Source organism: Saccostrea cucullata, unplaced genomic scaffold, assembly GCF_032062105.1.
Source record: "Saccostrea cucullata isolate Sc308-1 unplaced genomic scaffold, CSIRO_AGI_Scuc_v1 ctg6415, whole genome shotgun sequence".
NCBI lineage: Eukaryota > Metazoa > Mollusca > Bivalvia > Ostreida > Ostreidae > Saccostrea > Saccostrea cuccullata.
This window is the reverse complement of record NW_026928956.1, coordinates 6,253-27,839: the sequence shown is the minus strand read 5'-3', so window position 1 is coordinate 27,839 and position 21,587 is coordinate 6,253. Positions and strand designations below refer to the sequence as shown.

The 21,587-nt window shown below is 35.9% G+C and overlaps 1 protein-coding gene across 1 annotated transcript; it reads left to right on the top strand.

Moving 5' to 3' along the window:
• The first annotated feature begins 167 nt into the window (after positions 1 to 167).
• LOC134279387 (serine/threonine-protein phosphatase 2A activator-like) lies at positions 168 to 21,171 on the top strand. Its single transcript, XM_062761784.1, has 10 exons — positions 168 to 302; positions 5,572 to 5,792; positions 6,339 to 6,425; positions 6,621 to 6,746; positions 7,542 to 7,659; positions 7,940 to 8,039; positions 8,376 to 8,500; positions 9,444 to 9,544; positions 15,083 to 15,190; positions 20,171 to 21,171. Exons 1-10 carry the CDS (start codon positions 272 to 274, stop codon positions 20,240 to 20,242), a joined length of 1,089 nt encoding a protein of 362 aa, XP_062617768.1. The 5' UTR covers positions 168 to 271; the 3' UTR covers positions 20,243 to 21,171.
• The last annotated feature ends 416 nt before the right edge of the window (positions 21,172 to 21,587 follow it).

Below are 21,587 nucleotides of genomic sequence, written 5' to 3'. Positions count from 1 at the left end.
AATTACGCAAAATAAAAAAAAAGCATGCGTTCATTTAAGTTATCATGCTTCTATATTCTTAGTTTGAACTTAATTGATACAATTACTCCTAATTACATTACCTTAGTTAGCTGGATTAAAAATAAACATTAAATTTATTTATTTTTTTACGCGACGTGTAACGAAGAAAGTGAAAGTAAAATCCGATGCCTTCCGATGGCTTTGCTTGTACTTTCGGAATGATGAAGTTCGAAATCACGCACATTTGACGGAGCTATTAAAGACGTAAATCATGTCAGAAGAATCATCAACTCCATCAAATGGTTTGTACACATTAGCATGGTATTGACAAGTTATCATATCGAGAATTCAGTACATTTTAGAGTTTGCAGAAGCGATACATTGTCTGAATTTCCTCGGCCATAATACAGGTCCAGTCTAAAGACTATTTCTACCTACGTAGCTAATAGCTACGTAGGTATTTAAACCTACCCAAAGTAGCTATTTTTACCTACTTTCTGCATTACTTGCATTTTGTGGCCAAACGCAGGAAGGGCGCAATATGGTGAGCTCCAAATTTCTTGATACAGTCACACTATAAGGCTCAACTCCAATATAAGGATAAAGTAGTACGTACAATATCAACATATTCATACATCATTGTATATTGAAGTAATGTTACGGGGCTAATTATTTCTACATACCATACATGGATATACTGTCGACCGGGGACAGGTCGACGGTTGACAGTTGAAACTTCCCTTGTGTTCTAGTGTCGACCGGGGACATGTCAACAGTTGACAGTTGACACTTCCCTTGTGTTCTAGTGTCGACCGGGGACATGTCAACAGTTGACAGTTGACACTTCCCTTGTGTTCTAGTGTCGACCGGGGACAGGTCGACGGTTGACAGTTGACACTTCCCTTGTGTTCTAGTGTCGACCGTGGACAGGTCGACGGCTGACAGTTGACACTTCCCTTGTGTTCTAGTGTCGACCGGGGACAGGTCGACGGTTGACAGTTGACACTTCCCTTGTGTTCTAGTGTCGACCGGGGACAGGTCGACGGTTGACAGTTGACACTTCCCTTGTGTTCTAGTGTCGACCGGGGACAGGTCGACGGTTGACAGTTGACACTTCCCTTGTGTTCTAGTGTCGACCGGGGACAGGTCGACGGTTGACAGTTGACACTTCCCTTGTGTTCTAGTGTCGACCGGGGACAGGTCGACGGTTGACAGTTGACACTTCCCTTATGTTCTAGTGTCGACCGGGGACAGGTCGACGGTTGACAGTTGACACTTCCCTTGTGTTCTAGTGTCAACTGGGGACACTAACCCTAATCATGGCTATAAATTTTAGACTAACCCTAATCACAGCTATTAATGCGAAACTAACCCTAATTACAGCTATTAATGCGAAACTTACCCTAATCACACCTATTAATGCGAGACTAACCCTAATTACAGCTATTAATGCGAGACTAACCCTAATTACAGCTATTAATGCGAGACTAACCCTAATCACAGCTTTTTTTTGCAAGAATAACCTTAATCACAGCTATGTATACGAAACTAACCCTATTCACAGTTATGTATGTGTGACTAACCAACTTTCAACTATCCCCGGTCGACAGTAGAAATGATTAAGTGTCAACTGTCAACTGTCCCCGGTCGACAGTAGAAATGTTTAAGTGTCAACTGTCCCCGGTCGACAGTAGAAATGTTTAAGTGTCAACTGTCCCCGGTCGACAGTAAAAATGGTTGTGTCAACTGTCAACTGTCCCCGGTCGACAGTAGAAATGGTTGTGTCAACTGTCAACTGTCCCCAGTCGACAGTAGAACCGAATCACTACTTCTATATATACAAGCTTCCGCATAGGGACTACATACCCTTATATTGGAGTTGACCCCACTATAAATGGATATGACAAAAATTTGGCCAAAAAATGATTACTTCGTATATTATCAATTTTGCACAGAAACTAATGTAAAATTGCCAATTCAGGAAGTAATCATTTTTTGACCAAAATTTTGTTGTATTCATCATCAGTGTGACTGTATCAAAAAATATGGTATTCGCCACGTTGCGTCGTTTGGTCTTTTGGCCACAAAATGCAGATAATACAAAAAGTAGGTAGAAATAGCTACTTTGGGTAGGTTTAAATACCTACGTAGCTATTAGCTATTAATAGCTACGTAGGTAGAAATAGTCTTTAGACTGGACCTGTATAATATACACCAGCTGTACACATCGTTGCAAACCACGGGTTTTGAGTCTGCTAGCTTCCTCAAACGATGATAGAGGGAATCGATGTGAATCACCCGTGGCTTACCGATGATGTAATATACAAGTACTGAAAACTTGTATTAGGAATGAAAGTATATTTTAGAACCTCTAACTTTAATTCTAACATTTAAGCTATATGTTAGCAAATCCTTAGAGCATTGCTTCAGTGTTAATAGATTACTTACACATTTTAATTCATTAAATAAACCAAATTCTCACCTGAAATTATCATGGCTAAAGCGTAATCTCAGCAAGATGTCGTAGTTGACACCAGACCAAAATTTTTAGTCCCTACGACATCTCGCTGAGATTATGCTAAAGTGATTCTCATAACCGCACAAAAACTTTTACTTACATTAATCTAAAACTGGGAAGTATGCCGCAATGTGAGAAAGTAGGCCTACAAGTTGATCACATTTGACAGCTTGATGCCAAGTACGGGAGTACCAGCAATGCTCTCACAGATTGTGGGTGTGACAAAATTCAATAAAGGTAAATCTTAACCCATCCACCAAAACAGTACACAGCATTCGTTTTAAGTATGTAAAAGTAAGAAAGCTGTCACTTAAATCACTATATAGGGAACCCCCAAAAAAGTGAAACGGATACTTTGGGGACAGGCACAATAAAAAGCCTTCTACATTTTGACATACGAACTGTGCCAAAGATCAGGTCAGATACTTTTGTATGAAGTCAACATTGTAACAGGTGTAATGGTTTGGGCCGTTGATATCGGCCTGGGTAGCTCAGTTGGTAGAGCACCTGACTAGTGATGCAGGGGTCCTGGGTTCGATTCCCGGTTCAGCCATACATTTTCTCCTTTGCCTGTCGATTTGGTGCTGTTGACCACCCCTGTACTTGCAGGTGAAAGTCCTGCCATGGGCTGATACGAACTTGGGTTTATTGTGTCTTTGAGTGCAAAGACAATTTAAAGAGGGAGGAGACAATTGAAAGAGGGAGGATTAACTGTGTAATGATTTGGGCCTGGGTAGCTCAGTTGGTAAAGCACCTGACTAGTGATGCACTGGGGTCCTGGGTTCGATTCCCGGTCCATGCAGCCATACATTTTCTCCTTTCCTGTTATGCCCTTTGAAAAGGCACCCTCTCAATGATATCTAGTTCACTTCATTATCATTAACCCAATTTATTAAGTTCAGTGATAACCTTGGTATACTTTATTAGCATTGTTGCAGCAAAGTCTTGTATCTATCTGTTCGTAATTTTTTTTTTTGTCATTGATGTTTTTAATGTTATGAAAAAAGTTACTTTGAAGTGATAAATTTGTTGTATATATTTCCCTCAACATTGTACACCATTATAAAGCACATCATTGTTGATGATTTAAGAGACACAGCTACATGTACATGCTAACCATATCAAACATCTTCACAGACTTAGGGCTTTTGATGTTTTTAGCTCACCTGAGCCGAAGGCTCAAGTGAGCTATTCTGATCAAAATTTGTCCGTTGTCTGTCGTCGTTATTGTTGTCGTTGTCGTCGGCGTCGTTGTAAACTTTTCACATTTTCGACTTCTTCTCAAGAACCGCTAAACCAATTTCAACCAAACTTGCTACAAAGTATCCTTGGGTGAAGGGGATTCAAGTTTGTTCAAATAAAGGGCCACGCCCTTTTTCAAGGGGAGATAATTATGAATTAAAGAAAAATTAATGGCATTTTTAAAAAATCTTCTTCTCAAGAACCACTGGGCCAGGAAAGATAAAACTCACGTAGAATCATCCTAAGGTAGTGTAGATTCAAGTTTGTTCAAATCATGACCCCCGGGGGTAGGGTGGGGCCAAAATGGCTGATCAAAGTTTTGCATAGGAGTATATAGGAAAATTCTTTAAAAATCTTCTTCTCAAGAACCACTGGGCCAGGAAAGATGAAACTTATGTGGAATCATCCTCAAGTAGTGTAGATTTAATTTTGTTCAAATCATAACCCCCAGGAGTAGGGTGGGGCTAAAATGATCGATCAAAGTTTTACATAGGAATATATTGAAAAAATCTTCTTCTCAAGAACCATTGAGACAGGAAAGATGAAACTCCTGTGAAATCATCCCCAGGTAGTGTAGAATTAAGTTTGTTCAAATCATGACCCCCAGGGGTAGGGTGGGGCCAAATGACCGATAAAAGTTTTACATAGGAATATATAGGGAAACCTTTTAAAATCTTCTTTTCAAGTACAGTTAATTCTCGATAAACCGCCACCTTTTGTAATTTAGAAATCATGGCGGTATAACGAATTTGGCGATGAATTGAATTTTCCATCTTTTAGGAAATAAGACATAGAGTTATAAATCGTTCTTAGAAATACCATTTAGCGTTTCTATTCTTATTATCACATGTACATGTGTATATATAAACATATTTCTATATTTGAAAATACTTCAAGTAAGTTTTTTAATGTACAATTTTGCTAAAACAAAATATTCAGTTATGAAATTAAGACAAGTACATGTGTATGTATGTAAATCTGCACGTTTGATATTGAAAAAAAAATGCTGGGTCGATCGTCGTGATAGATTGCCTATAGTACGCAAAATAAGTTCTTGAATAAATTCATTGTTTATGAAATCATTGTTAATGAAACGTTCACAATTTCTGACTTATAATTATTTTTTAAGCAAACTTTGAATTGTTTTTAAAAGCAGAGATCATCAAAATGATATCGTTATCGGCGTACTTTGCAACGACCGCTTTCTTGGCGAAGCGTTGAATTATATATGATTTTATTAAACAGAAAACAAAATTATTCTAACAGTTCATGTTAAAATTATTGTTTATTTAATTAATTTACTTAATTGCATGTACCTTGACTGGCTTTGCACGCTTTACAACAGGGATAGCGTCAACCAATTAGCCGCGCTTCACTGACCACATGCACCTGTGGCGGTATTATCGAGATAATTGACACTTAAAAATGGACGTTTGTTGTGAAAACAGGGTGGCGGATGGCGGTATGCGAATTTGGCGTTATAAAGAGAATTTTATATAGCAGGAAAAACGTTCTTGGGAAATCATGGCGGTATTGCGAAAATGGCGATGAATCGAATGGCGATAATTCGAGAATTGACTGTACTTCAAAGCCATGCTTAGTGATGTTTATAGGTAATCATCTCAGGTGGTGTAGATTCTAGTTTGTTCAAATCATGACCCCCTGGGGGGAGTAAAATTCAAGCCCCTCCCCCCCCCCACCCTCTCAGTAAACTTTCAGTTCTAATCTGAAATGTGCTTTTTCTTAGCTCAGGTGAGCGATGTGGCCCCTGGGCCTCTTGTTATTGAAAGTGGCTTTTCTTCTACTTTTAGAGCAAAATGCTGCATCTGAAGAGTCTCAATGTGAAGACACAGAAAAAAGCCAAGTAAATGTAGCAGAGAAAACCACAGACACACCCACAGAGAAACCCACAGACACACCCACAGAAACAGCCAACCAATCAGATGGGGGAACAGAGACAACTAAAAAGTCCAAAATTCCAGTTAAAGAAATATTTGAGCCGGGTGATTTAGCAAAGTGGGAAAAGTCAGAGGTAAATATTGTGATGTGCTTAATTGTCTTATAGTTATATACTGTGAAATCACAAATTTTCGTGGGGGTTTAATTTTCATTGTTTTCGAGGTATGACGAGACCCACGAATTCATGTCCACCACGAAATGTAAAATGTTACATATATAAGTACTCATTAATTCTTGATCCATGAAATCAAATCCCTGCAAACCAAGAGATTTTCTTCTAACCACGAAAATTTGACCCCACAAAAATATGTGATTTTACAGTACTATTAAAGTGCGTCTGTTAAATGTACATTAGATATATATTTGGCGTCATATTTAGTTTATAAAGGTAGATTCATGAAGAAAGTGTGTCCTTTTGTTTCCATTGGATGTGTATGAATTTAAACTCATCCATATTGGAATGTAAAAACATAAATAATAGCTCATACTTGGATAAACTTTTAAGGTTTAAATATGATCAAAGAGTATGTGATAATGCTGATATTATTTGGCCAAGGTCGAAGATGACAAGGGCATGTTGAGGAGCATTCTTGTTTGTAAATTAATTTTTTCTTATTAGGCATACAGAGACTTAGTTGGATTCATCACTGCCATTAATGAGGCTGTGAAGGGAAAGAAGATAACAGATCCTTACCCTGTCTCACAGGTACTGCATAACATTGTTATAAAAGGAAGGTGCATGTACTATAGTGTGATGACTTACACAACATGCAAGATAGAATGAGCTTTAGTCTTTGCCATGTTCTGACTGTGTGACAGACTATAGCTCAGTCTGTGAGCATCGTAGCCATACTGAGGCAGCAGTCATTCTATTGCTACAATGTGAGTACATTTTTTTCAGACAATAGAGAAGCTTCTTGTCATGTTGGACAAAATGTCGTCATGGATTGACGAGATTCCCCCAGTCGATCAACCACAGAGATTTGGAAACAAAGCTTTCAGGGATTTCTTCAAAAGATTAAAAGAGGTGCTTATATATAAATTCCACCAGTAGCAAGTGCAAGATGACAAAAAATTTAAAGTTTTATGTTTTTTTTATATCATGTATAAGCTAAATAGATAATTTCAGTATTAGTATATAAAATAAAACTATTTTTAAGTTATTGATGAGTCAGGGTAAGTCAGTTTTTGCTCTGTTTCTCTGTTTCAACAATCCACAAACACTGTAACCTTGCCCATAACTTGTAATGGGATGGAGCTAAGGCTTTCCTACTTAACATGTGTCCTTCTTGTGACGTGACCTTTCTTTGAAGACCAACATATTTGACCTTGGAGTTTGAAAAACTCTTATTAAGACCTTCCCTTTGGTACATATTTTTTTACCTTGACCCTGGAGTTTGACCTACCATTACTGTTTGAAACTCATAAGTTTTAAATGGTTGGAGCTTGTACTTTCATATTCATTACTGTGTACTAGTTTAACATTCTGAACTTGACTTTGGAGTCTTACCTACCTTTGAAATACTTTAACCAATACAATTTGGCCATAGCATTTAGTTTTTGGTTTTTTTTTTATATGTATACATGTATTTCAAAGTTTTTACTTTGTAAGAACTTTATTTGGGTACCAAAAATTTCAAACTTTTGACCTTGAACTTTAAGTTCAACTTACATTTGAGAAACTCTAGCCTTCACCTTGATTTACTATATAGGGGGAGGGTATCTTTGTTTCACCTGTACATCTTCTTTGTTTTATTTATTCTGTTGACACAGTCTGATCTCATTGACTAGCTAATGTGTAAATTTTTTGTTGATTTTACAGAATGCAGAGACTCTAGTTAGGGAAGCTATTGGTGATAAATTTGATGACTTTATCCCAGAAATCTCAGTGTATCTCATAGAGTCTATAGGAAATGACACAAGAATAGATTATGGTTCAGGTAACAGGATTATTAAAGCTTGGCATTATATGCAGTGGTCATACATGTTGTACACATACTAAAATTGCTTAGAAGAGCAGAACTATGGAAATTATTGATATAGACTGATCTTAATTCCTTATATATTTTTACTTTGCATGTACTTTTACATTAAACAGAAAATATTTTATATGGGTTAGGGGTAAATATTAAATAATGGAACCCCTTTCTCCCTCACCAGTATGACCACATTTAACCTCTCTAATTTGATGTGGCCTGATAAGTGTCTCTTTGTTTGCAGGACATGAGCTAGCCTTTGCAGCCTTTCTGTGTTGTTTGTTTAAAATTGAAGCCTTAACAGAACAAGATGCTACAGCAGCAGCACTTAAGGTGTTTGAGAGGTAAGTTCAAGGTCACAACATGTCAAAATGTTCTAAAGATCAAAGTCGCATCATTTTCAAGGTGTTTGAGAGGTAAGGTCAAGATCACATCTTTTTCAAAGTGTTTGAAAGGTAAGGTCAAGTCATTGTCAAGGTGTTTGAGAAGTAAGGTGAAGGTCACTTTGTTGACATGAGGTTTGGCAGTTGAATCAAGATACAATCATGTAATCAAATTTATATCAAAATACATAGTATGTAATAGTATGCTAATTTTCAAAATGAATGGTTTATCTTCTATTGCTAACAGTGGTAATAACTTTGAAGTAGCATACTTTAAAATCAATATCCATATTTTAGGTACTTACAATTTGTCAGGAAGTTACAGACAGTGTACAGGATGGAGCCAGCAGGAAGTCACGGCGTCTGGAGCCTGGATGACTTCCAGTTCCTCCCGTTTCTGTGGGGAAGTTCTCAACTGTTAGGTGTGTCAGTCAATTCAGATTCTCAATCAAAGGCTTTCAGGGTGGTTGGAACTCATAAGACAAACTTGTTTAACATACATGTACATAAAGATACACATATAATTTAAGGTAGTCCGATCCTCAGGTTTATAAAATTAGCAGCTAAGTAATCAAAAGAACTCATAAAAGTATCTCTGAATCCACAAAGTTATGTAAATTTATCCACAGTGTTTCTTTAAAGTTCAAGATTAAATTTAATCATATTATATAGGGAAAATCATCAAATCTCCAATATTTTTGCAGAAAAAGCGAATAGGAATATTAGCTTTGCATTTTTTAATTGCAAATTGATCAACAAATATATTTTAGGTTTAAAAACGATAGGTATCCAGGCATTCAGAGAAATTGGCATGCTTTTTATACTTATTTGGTATTTTTTGTCTTCTATTTCCGTCATGTATTCTATAATACATAGTGTAAAAGGCTTTTGCTATCATTGCAAGACACCACAAATCACTTCTTATTTCATATCATGCTAATAAGCATTAGTATCTAAGGCTGGATTCAAGAAAATCTTATTTCTCTGAAACTGTATTATTTTTTTTTTCCTTTTATAGGGTACAAATGTCAACTTTTATAAGACCTTTTCTAAGACTTCCAAAAACCTTGAATCTTATAAAGATGAATATAATTAAAATTGTTGCATGAAAAAAATTTATTTTCAAGCTTCATTTTGATGCATTTCAATTTAAATATGTATTTTTGGAGTTATCCTTCCTGGCTGAGCCTCGGATATCCTTAATTGAGTTTAAGGAGATATTTGCTCTATGGTACAATGTATTTTGGCTCTCAGGAAAATGTTCATCTGTTGAAATAGTTTCGAATTCTTTTAAGAAAGATGTTAATTCATTGAAGCATTAGAATGTATTAATTGAGATATTTTAAATGACCATTGTACTTGCAGGGCATAGAAGAATTTTACCCAAATCCTTTGTGAATCCTGACATTTATGAAACCTTTGCTAAAGACTATATGTTTCTAGGATGTATTAAATATATTAATCAGGTAAGGGCATAAATGTGTATCAGATTATTTTATATGAATCATATTAAGTTTCATTTTATGTGCATAGAAAAAAAAATTGTATTACAGTTCCAAAAGAAAGTGAACTTCAGTGGGATAAAAATTTAATTATGCATGGGCATCCTTTGAAAATATCTTTTAGATTGATAAAATGTACCCATTTGAGTTTAAATATTGTAATATGCATGGGGGTTGGACTTTAGAATATTGCATATTAATTAATCACAGGCTGATGGTGGAGTGTTTGTAAGTGAAGTAAAGTAGCATCCAGTTGTAAATCTATAAGAAATGTTTTATTGTTGATGTTATTTCATTATCTTATTGTTTACTTGAATTATTGATGCAATACACATTGCACTTCGACATTGTAATGTAAACATATGCTGTTTTTGTGTTACTAGACGATCTAGTGAGATATTGTTGAACAGACAGTAAGGGACAGTGATACTAAGATGTTACATGTCAGTTTTTCATCATTATCTACCATATTACGACTGTAATTTACTTACTTATTTCAGCATTATCACATGTGTTGTAAATTGGGCGCCTGCCATCTTTCTTACGAAGGAAATAGTCATGTGACATAAACATTGTCGTTTTACAATTGATAAGATCGAAATAACACTGTCCGTGTCTTCTGATATTTATAATTGATACTTAAATGTTATTTTATTGCAGTATTGTCATTTAATTATGTTTTATTTGACGAAATGTTTTGGAACTTGAATGTGTAGCGTAATACTTATGTGTTTGCATTATTGTTCGGTATTACTACGCCATGGATTGTGTGTGTCCGTTTTATCACAGATTGTTTGTTGAACTTGTTTTATTATGTATATCGAATAGAACTTATAGCTCCCACTTTACATGTAGAGAGGACATTTTGAGCGATGTTATTTTTTGTTTTACACAAAATGTATGTAAAGTAGTTCTGAGAGGCTCCAGAAAGGACAATTATTCATTGGTTGATATAATCACGTGATCATTTATAGAAGGTTATATATACGAGCAGAGAACGCCAGTATCATCACGAAGATCGTTACGATCAGATCATATTACGTCATCAACATTACTGACTATACATTACTAGTGACTTAGGTAAAATGAAATAATGTAAACTAATACAAATTAAGTAGTGTATAATTTCTCCACCGCACGGACACCGCAATCCACTGTGTTTTATTAGGCCAGAGATGTTAAGCTAGGACTTTATATACTCATAGATGTACTGACTGTTTTGTTATATTTCATTGAACTTTGAAGTCTTTATTAAATGAAATATTTGAAACGAAAAAATGGAACTTGGTTATGATTTACAGGAATGTGAAGTAAATTATCAAGGGTGTTTAAATACATGCGATGGGCTGAGGATGACCCCCCCCCCTTTTTATTATGTGGACGGATGTCATGAGTAGTCCTGATAAAAATATAATTAACTGAATTTACACGGGATGGAAACATTGTAAGCTGATTGGCATTTGACAGGGTGCTGAAGAAGCTTACAATTTTTGGTGTCAGAAGTGGGATGTCCTACCATATACGAGGACATCTAGGATACGAACCCGTACTTTAATACCTGTCAAGTACTGAAATAGAGTGGATTGCGGACTGTCGTGTGGTGGAGGAAAAAAAATCTATTTTTAAAATAACGATGTACATATGTTCTTGTTACTGTTTTTATAGTTAAAAATGGTGGATGCTACTTCACCGGATCCTGAAGTATTTATAAATGAATATAAGGAAAATGTTCAGTTAGGCCAAGGAGACGAAACAGATGACTTTGGGAGGAACACTGATGACGAATATTTAATGGCAAATGAAAATCCTTTGGAAAGACATGACAGTGACGACGACGACGAAGTAGGACATAATTTCCGTCGGCGATCTGATTATCAGTTAGCTGACGACGCACATAGTGATCACAATCGCATTTCTACACTTATGATCAAACCCGAACCCTACAATGGAAAAGAAAGTTGGGAGGAATACTTTTCTCACTTTCAAGACTGCGCTGAACTAAGCCACTGGGACGACAGGACAAAACTTCTTTTCTTAGCCGCTAGCTTACGCGGACAAGCCAGGACTTTCTACATGAGCCTAACACTTGGGGAAAGACGAACGTTTAAAATTCTTGTTCAGCGTATGGACCAGAGATTTGGTAGCTCAAAACACAAAAATAGGTGGCTTTCAAAACTGGAAATGCGTAGGAGGATGCCTGGAGAAAGTATTGCAGATATTGGAGACGATATACGGCAATTATCACAAAAAGCTTACAGTAACTTGAGTATTGCCGCTCAGGAATCACTAGCACTGAACCACCTTTACAAAATTATTACCATTGAAATGAAATGTCGTTGTATTGATAAGGAGTGCAGCACTGTTGCAGAAGCGGTAGACGTCATTGAGAGATACGAGTCAATAATGGGGGATGGGGATAAAAAGAAAATAAATGTTAGACATGTGGATCAAGGACAAGTAGTCAAACAGCCAACTGGAGAGCAGAAATCAAATAACTTGGAACATACAATCAAGTTACTAATCGATAGATTAGAGAAATTGGAAAGTGCACAGAGAATGCAACCTCGGAAGGGCAATAACTCTTGGACTTGCTTCATCTGCAATTCACCAGATCATCTCATGAAGGACTGCCCAGACCGATGGACAAGAGGACAACAGACCATGACCTCTAACCTGAATAGGAGACATGGCAGTGGAAACATGAGAGATAACAGATATCATTAAGTCAGGAGTCGGCAAAAGAGAAATGTTTTTCTGTTGGAAATGAACATACTAGGACTGGCCAAACAGGGGATATAACTCTCTCATGGGACAATGGATTTTATACAAAGGAAACATATTTGACAAAACAATAGATTTTCTAGGATAGTGGATCTACTGCATGGATTATTTCGTTCAAAATTTTAATAAACTCTCAAAGAAAACTAGCTCTTACATACAGCCTGCAACCTCTGACATTCAGGATGTAAATGGGAATTTAATTGAGAACATCGGGACCATTGTACTGGATGTATCTTTTGGGAAAGAAACATTGCCACACAAATTTGGAATTTGCAAAATTTCACAAGATAGGATCCTTGGAAAGGACTTTCTTCTTAACTACATCACAAAGATAAATTGCCAAAGGATGGGTTTGCTGTATTAACTTCAAAATGAAAAGGACCTTGTAACAGGACAACTAGATGACTTGACTTAATTTATAGGATAGGTTGATGATATATCGAGGCATCAACTTGCAACCCTGGTTTAGGAAGTTCATACCACAAAACTAAATGATGTCGGACAGTAGTTTGATGATACCAGATTTTTTTTGTTTTATTATATTGACACATGTCTAAGATGGATGTTGTCCTAGGTGGTGCACCACACTAGGTGAATGTGTAGATAGTGACTGGCCATTACTATTAGTGCACATTAGGACCTCAGTTGTCTAGGGCTGGGCCGGACTGCAGGTGGACCTCAGTTGTCTAGGGCTGGGCCGGACTGTTACTTTTGTTGATTTCAATCTACTACTGGAATAAAATTATAAATGGATAATTGATGTCACTTCCTGATCCTGGGAGGAATCTACAAAAACAATGAAGAATAAGACCCGACTGATTGACTGACTGATTCCCATAGGAACCTACCTTTATCAACTACATCCAATTCTAACAAGAATTTCCAATCTTTTACTAGCTTATGCACAGGGAGCTGTATACTTTATACATGGGATGGATGGTGGATTTTCATGGTGGAGATGAAGAGATGGTGAAAGAAGTAAAAGAGAGATGAAGAGATGGAGACAGAAGTAGCAGAGAGACGAGACAGAGAGATGGAGACAGAAGTAGCAGAGAGGCGAGATGGAGAGATGGAGAAAGAAGTAGATGAAATGGTATCAGATGAGCAGGCAGATGTGTGAGAATTACCGAAAGAAGTGGTTGAGTGAAAGAAAGAAAAAGATTTCATTGATGGAAGTAAGAAGCTAGCAGAACCAGATGATTTATTAAGACTGTAAATTCAGGAGAATTTGACTTTTTAAGTGGGGGGAAGTGTAATATGCATGGGGGTTGGACTTTAGAATATTGCATATTAATTAATCACAGGCTGATGGTGGAGTGTTTGTAAGTGAAGTAAAGTAGCATCCAGTTGTAAATCTATAAGAAATGTTTTATTGTTGATGTTATTTCATTATCTTATTGTTTACTTGAATTATTGATGCAATACACATTGCACTTCGACATTGTAATGTAAACATATGCTGTTTTTGTGTTACTAGACGATCTAGTGAGATATTGTTGAACAGACAGTAAGGGACAGTGATACTAAGATGTTACATGTCAGTTTTTCATCATTATCTACCATATTACGACTGTAATTTACTTACTTATTTCAGCATTATCACATGTGTTGTAAATTGGGCGCCTGCCATCTTTCTTACGAAGGAAATAGTCATGTGACATAAACATTGTCGTTTTACAATTGATAAGATCGAAATAACACTGTCCGTGTCTTCTGATATTTATAATTGATACTTAAATGTTATTTTATTGCAGTATTGTCATTTAATTATGTTTTATTTGACGAAATGTTTTGGAACTTGAATGTGTAGCGTAATACTTATGTGTTTGCATTATTGTTCGGTATTACTACGCCATGGATTGTGTGTGTCCGTTTTATCACAGATTGTTTGTTGAACTTGTTTTATTATGTATATCGAATAGAACTTATAGCTCCCACTTTACATGTAGAGAGGACATTTTGAGCGATGTTATTTTTTGTTTTACACAAAATGTATGTAAAGTAGTTCTGAGAGGCTCCAGAAAGGACAATTATTCATTGGTTGATATAATCACGTGATCATTTATAGAAGGTTATATATACGAGCAGAGAACGCCAGTATCATCACGAAGATCGTTACGATCAGATCATATTACGTCATCAACATTACTGACTATACATTACTAGTGACTTAGGTAAAATGAAATAATGTAAACTAATACAAATTAAGTAGTGTATAATTTCTCCACCGCACGGACACCGCAATCCACTGTGTTTTATTAGGCCAGAGATGTTAAGCTAGGACTTTATATACTCATAGATGTACTGACTGTTTTGTTATATTTCATTGAACTTTGAAGTCTTTATTAAATGAAATATTTGAAACGAAAAAATGGAACTTGGTTATGATTTACAGGAATGTGAAGTAAATTATCAAGGGTGTTTAAATACATGCGATGGGCTGAGGATGACCCCCCCCCCTTTTTATTATGTGGACGGATGTCATGAGTAGTCCTGATAAAAATATAATTAATTGAATTTACACGGGATGGAAACATTGTGAGCTGATTGGCATTTGACAGGGTGCTGAAGAAGCTTACAATATATATGAAGATAAAATGTTCAATTTTCATGAAATTGAGAATTCTATTAAAAGAAATTACATGAATTTATGTGAAAAACATTAAATTTTTTAATCTTTTTAACATTACATGAAAAATATTTGATTTTATGCACAAATAGGTCAAAACAGGACCATTTGCTGAACATTCAAACCAGCTCTGGAACATCAGTGGTGTGCCAAATTGGGAAAAAGTCAATTCAGGCTTCATAAAAATGTACAAAGTTGAGGTAAAATTTGGTTTTCTGTAATTTTTGATGGAATAAAATGAGATTATTTAGAATTAGTGAAAATTTGGAGGCATTTCTTAAAAATCTTTTCTTATTAAAGTACTACTGGGTCTGAAAAATTGAAACTTCAGTGAATCCTTCATTACATAGACTAGATTAAAAGTTTGTTCAAATTAAAACACCCAGGGGGGACAATGGGGGATCAAAGTTGTATAAAGGAATATATTGGGAAAAAAATATTTTAAAATCTTCTACTCAAGAACAACAAAGCCATGATTAATCATTCAACTTCTTTTCAAAATCATGGCACCTTCAAGTAAGGTATGCTACAGAGGGGATCAAGTTTTTACAAAGAAATATACAAGAGAAAAAAATCTTGATTAAGAACCGTAGGGCAATATTGACTCAGGTTAGTGTTGTGGCCAATGGGGTTGCAACTTTGCTTGCCAAGGATTTTTAATTCTCTCCTCTCCTCATTAACTCTTGGCAGTACATCTATCAAATTCAGGATTTCCCCTCAGGATTTTGACTCAGGTTTATAATAAGAAGAGGGGTGGATCAGAAACCATAGCTAGTAAAATGAACCTCTTGTTAGCTCACCTGAGCTGAAGGCTCAAGTGAGCTTTTCACTTTTCTGATCAAAATTTGTCTGTTGTCTTTCGTGGTAGTCGTTGTCGTAAACTTTTCACATTTTCATCTTTTTCTCAAGAACCACTGGGCCAATTTCAACCAAACTTGGCACAAAGTATCCTTGGGTGAAGAGGATTCAAATTTGTTCAAAAGAAGGGCCACGCCCTTTTCCAAGGGGAGATAATCTTGAATTAGTGAAAAATTAATGGCATTTTTAGCTCTTCTGAGCCAAAGGCTCAAAGAGCTAATGCTATGGCCATTTGTGCGGTGTGCGGTGTGCGTCGTGCGGTGTGCGTTAACTTTTTAGATTATGGGCCATAACTTACGAACCCCTTGGCCAATTAATTTCAAATTTGTCACAGGGTATCCTTGGCCCAAGGGCTACCATTTATACTAAAATAAGGGTTGAGACCCTTAAACAAGGGGAGATAATCAGGAAAACAAAACCAAAAGTACTGGTTGCTAAAAAATCTTCTTCTCCAGAACCACCTGGCAGATTTTCACCAAACTTACATACAAGGATCAGGATATGTTGAAGATTAAAAATTGTTCAAGGCATGACCCTCGGGCAAAGGGCGTGGTCTCAAGGTCACTTCAAAGTTGACCTAAATTTACAAATAATAAAAATGTTTATATTTTGCTTACTATTAGGACTAGGATCATCAAATCTTGTAAGTTGATGCATCTCAGGACTTCACATCATGTTAACTCAAAAGTAGGTCACGGTGACCTACTTTTTAAATTTTGTGAGCATTTGTTTTCAAATTGATTTGAAGGCATATTTCGGGCACTTTAAGGCCTATGATCATCAAAATTTGTCAGTTGATGCATCTTGGGTCCTTGAACAACGTCAGCTTAAAAGTAGGTCACCGTGACCTACTTTTTGAACTTTATGACTAATTCTTCTTAAAACATTTAATCCAATTATTTCAGACACTGAGAGGTTTAGAATCATCAAATCTTGTTAATTGATGCATCTTGGGACTTTAAAACATATTTATGAAAAAGTAGGTCACTGTGACCTACTTTTTGAATGTTACAGGCATTTGTTTTCGAATTATTTAAAAGGCATATTTTGATTACCTTCAGACCTAGGATCATCAAACTTGGTCAGCAGATGCATCTTGTGACTCTGAAAAATGTCGACCAAAATATAGGTCACGATGACCTAGTTTCAACATTTTATGGCTATTTTTTGGTATCTTAGGTATTTATTGGCTTAGAATCATCAAACTTTGTGAGTTGATGCATCTTGGGTTTTCGGAGAGTAACAAACAAAAAGTAGGTCACGGTGACCTACTTTTGACATTTTATGGCTTTATTTAAGTAATTATGGTACTTATTGGCTTAGAATCATCAAACTTTGTAAGTTGATGCATCTTGGGTTTTCGGAGAATGATGTCCAAAAAGTAGGTCACTGTGACCTACTTTCGACTTCTTATGGCTATATTTTAGTATCTTAGGTATTTATTGGCTTAGAATCATCAAACTTTGTGAGTTGATGCGTCTTGGGTTTTCGGAGAGTGATGACCAAAAAGTAGGTCATGGTGACCTACTTTTGACATTTTATGGCTTTATTTAAGTATCTCTACGGTACTTATTGGCTTAGAATCATCAAATTTTGTAAGTTGATGCATCTTGCGTTTTCGGAGAATGATGTTAAAAAAGTAGGTCACTGTGACCTACTTTCGACATTTTATGGCTTTATTTAAGTATCTCTGGTAATAACTGGTTTAGAATCACTAAACTTTGTTTGTTGATACATCTTTGGTTTTTAGAGAATGTCGATCAGAAAGTAGGTCATGGTGACCTACTTTTGAATATCTCAGGTACTGTTTGGCTTAGAATCATCAAACTTTGTCAGTTGATGTATCTTGGGTTTTCAAAGTATGTAGACAAAAAGGTAGGTCATGGTGACCTACTTTTAAATATCTCAAATACTTATTGGCTTAGAATCTTCAATCTTTGTTTATTAATGCATCTTGAGTCCTCAGAAAATTTCAATCTTAATATAGGTCACTGTGATGTACTTATGGTTTTTTATAGCTTTATTATCAAAAATATTTTCAGTCATTATTGGCTAAAAATCATCAAACTTTGTCATTTGATGCAACTTGGGTCTTAGGATACTTAAGGTTAGAGGCTTCAAATAGAAGTGATAGATTGTACAATTTATCAGAAGAGCGATTCAAGGCCCTTGGGCCTCTTGTTTAAAAAATCATCTTCTCAAGAACCACTGGGCCAGGAAAGATGAAACTTACGTGGAATCATCCTCATGTAGAGTAAATTCAGATTTGTTCTAATCATGACCCCCGGGGGTAGGGTGGGGCCAAAATGGCCGATCAAAGTTTTACATAGGAGTAAATAGGAAAAATCTTTAAAAATCTTCTTCTCAAGAACCACTTTGCCAGGAAAGATGAAACTCATGTGGAACCATCCTCAGGTAGTGTAAATTTTTTTATTCAAATCATGACCCCCGGGGTAGGGTGGGGTGGAGCCAAAATGGCCGATCAAAGTTTTACATAGGAATATATAGGAAAAATCTTCTTCTCAAGAACCACTGGGCTAGGAAAGATGAAACTCATGTGGAATCATCCTCAGGTAGTGTAGATTCAAGTTTGTTCAAATCATGACCCCCGGGGGTAGGGTGGGGCCAAAATGGCCGATCGAAATTTTACATTGGAATATATAGGAAAAATCTTTTAAAAATCTTCTTCTCAAGAACCACTTTGCCAGGAAAGATGAAACTCATGTGAAATTATCCTCAGGTAGTGTAGATTCAAGTTTGTTCAAATCATGACCCCCGGGGGTAGGGTGGGGTCAAAATGGCCGATAAAAATTTTACATTGGAATATATAGGAAAAACCTTTTAAAAATCTTCTCCTCAAGAACCACTTTGCCAGGAAAGATGAAACTTATGTGAAATTATCCTCAGGTAGTGTAGATTCAAATTTGTTCAAATTATTACCCCCTGGGATAAGGTGGGGCCAAAATGGCCGATCAAAGTTTTACATAGAAATATATACAGAAAACTTTTAAAATCTTCTTTTCAAGTACTTTAAAGCCATGATTAGAGATATTTATATGGAATCATCCTCAGGTAGTTTAGATTCAAGTTTGTTCAAATTATGACCCCTGGGGGTAGGGTGGGGTTAAATTGGCTGATCAAAGTTTTACGTAGGAATAATAGGGAATGATTAGAGATATTTATATGGAATCATCCTCAGGTAGTGTAGATCCAAGTTTGTTCAAATCATGACCCCCGGGGGTAGGGTGGGGTCAAAATGGCCGATCAAAATTTTACATTGGAATATATAGGAAAAATCTTTTAAAAATCTTCTCCTCAAGAACCACTTTGCCAGGAAATTATGACCCCCTGGGATGAGGTGGGGCCAAAATGGCCGATCAAAGTTTTACATAGGAATATATATAGAAAACTTTTAAAATCTTCTTTTCAAGTACTTTAAAGCCATGATTAGAGATATTTATAGGAATCATCCTCAGGTAGTGTAGATTCTAGTTTGTTCAAATTATGACCCCTGGGGGTAGGGTGGGGTTAAATTGGCTGATCAAAGTTTTACGTAGGAATAATAGGGAAATCTTTAAAATCATCTTCTTAAGTACTTCAAAACCATAATTAGAGATATTTATATGGAATCATCCTCAGGTAGTGTAGATTCTAGTTTGTTCAAATTACAACCCCCAGGGATAGGGTGGGGCCACAATGGCCGGGGGATCCAAGTTTTACATTAAAATATATTTAAAAAGTCTTCTTATCAAGAATAACAAAGCCATAATTAGTGGTACTAGTATTTACATGGAAGCATTCTCAGGTAGTGTAGAATTAAATTTGTTCAAATCATAACCCCCAAGGGTAGGGTGGAACCACAATGAAGGATCAAAGTTTTACATAGAAAAATAAAGGGAAAAATCCCAAGAACAGAAAAGCTATGTTTAGTCATATTGGCTTGTAAGCATCCTCATGTATCAAAGATTTAAATTTATTCAAATCATGGCCCTTTAGGATAGGGAAGGAAACAATGGGGAATCAAATTCAAATTATTACGAAATAATATATAGGAACAAAATGTTTAAAAAAGAAATCTGATCAATAACAGCAAAGCATTCTCAAATAGTATTAAAATTGAAGCCCATCCCCCCCCCCCCCTTCACCTCAGTAAACTTTCAGTTCTGATCTGATATGTGTTTTTTCCTAGCCGATGTGCTCAGGTGAGCGATGTGGCCCCTGGGCCTCTTGTTTTTATTTATTATAGAAAAGTGCATCAAGTAAGCATTGTCAGTTACTTTTAGAATGTTGTGTGTAACTAAGACGTTAACTTCTTTTGGCAGGTGCTTGGTAAATGTCCTGTAGTCCAGCATTTTCTGTTTGGAAACCTTCTGTCCATTAAACCTGCTACGTGACAAGATGCTACATATGACAGCTTTTTGCCTCTTTAGTCTTTATAGCATTTAAATGTTCATAATTATTTATAAATCAGGAAATTATAATTGATATACAGACTCTGCATAACTTTTTGATCCATGTCATCACAACTACTGTGGGTTTTTTTTATTATGTATCAACGTGCATTAATATATAATTACCGGTATACATGTTCATGTATAAGAAGATTGAGTCTTACAAAATAATCTATTCAGTGTTGCTTACATATGTGTATATGAACTGCAATTTATTAAATAGTAAATTTTGCTTACAATGTTTTTTGTGTGTAAGAATCTCGGTGGATTAGGCGAGTCATATGCCTACGCAAGTGCGGGTAAAATATTGATTAAAAAATTCTTGCAAATTCAACTTTTTGTTAAATTTGGGAGTTATTTATAACCATATGCATACAGTAAAGATAAAACCTGAATCAAATGACTTACAAATTGATTGTAATTAACCCACCAAAATGGTAACATGCTTTAAAAAACATAAAAATGATAGAAATGGAATGTAAAAACTGTGTGTTTTATATAGAGTGGGTCTTCGTACCATTTTTTCGTAAACAATATTGAAAGGGTGTGGAAGGATGTATCTCTCACCATTTTCCCAACCCCTGAAAACATATTTGATAGAACAATAATTAACACGCAGTATGAAAAGCATCACGTTAAAAAATACTATAACGATAACTGCAAGGTTTTAAAATATAGATATTGTCATTTGGACAGTGCTGTACAAAGTTTAAATGTTTAGGTAAATCATATCGTACAACTATGAAATTTCCGATATACTTACAGAGCGACAAAATCCGTGTGGGCATATGACTCGCCTAATCCCCCCAGATTCTTTCTACTTGCAAAACATTATTTTACTCTATGCAATAAAACTTGGGAATAGTACAGTCCACAGAGTTTGTGAATTTATTTCACTCTTTTATGCCTGTTCAAAAAGATTCCAGGGTATATGGTTTTTGCCCTGTCTGTCTGTTAATCTGTTTGTCTGCAAAAACTTTAACCTTGGAGTTTGACCAACTTAAAAAAAAAAAAACATATTTGAACCTTAACCATAATTTTTTAATAATTAGTACTAGGGCTTTCATATTTTGAAGGTTAATTCCTTATGACAAGACCTTTTTTTTGGATACCAACAATTCTGACTTTTTTACCTTGGAGTTTTTTGACTTGCATTTGAGAAAGTTCCACCCTTGTCAGAAGCTGCCATACAGGGGCAACAGTGTTTCACAAACATCTTTTTTTTAGGTCACCTGAGTAAAATCAGGTGACCTATTTCTATATGTTTTCGTCTGTCGTCACGCAGTGT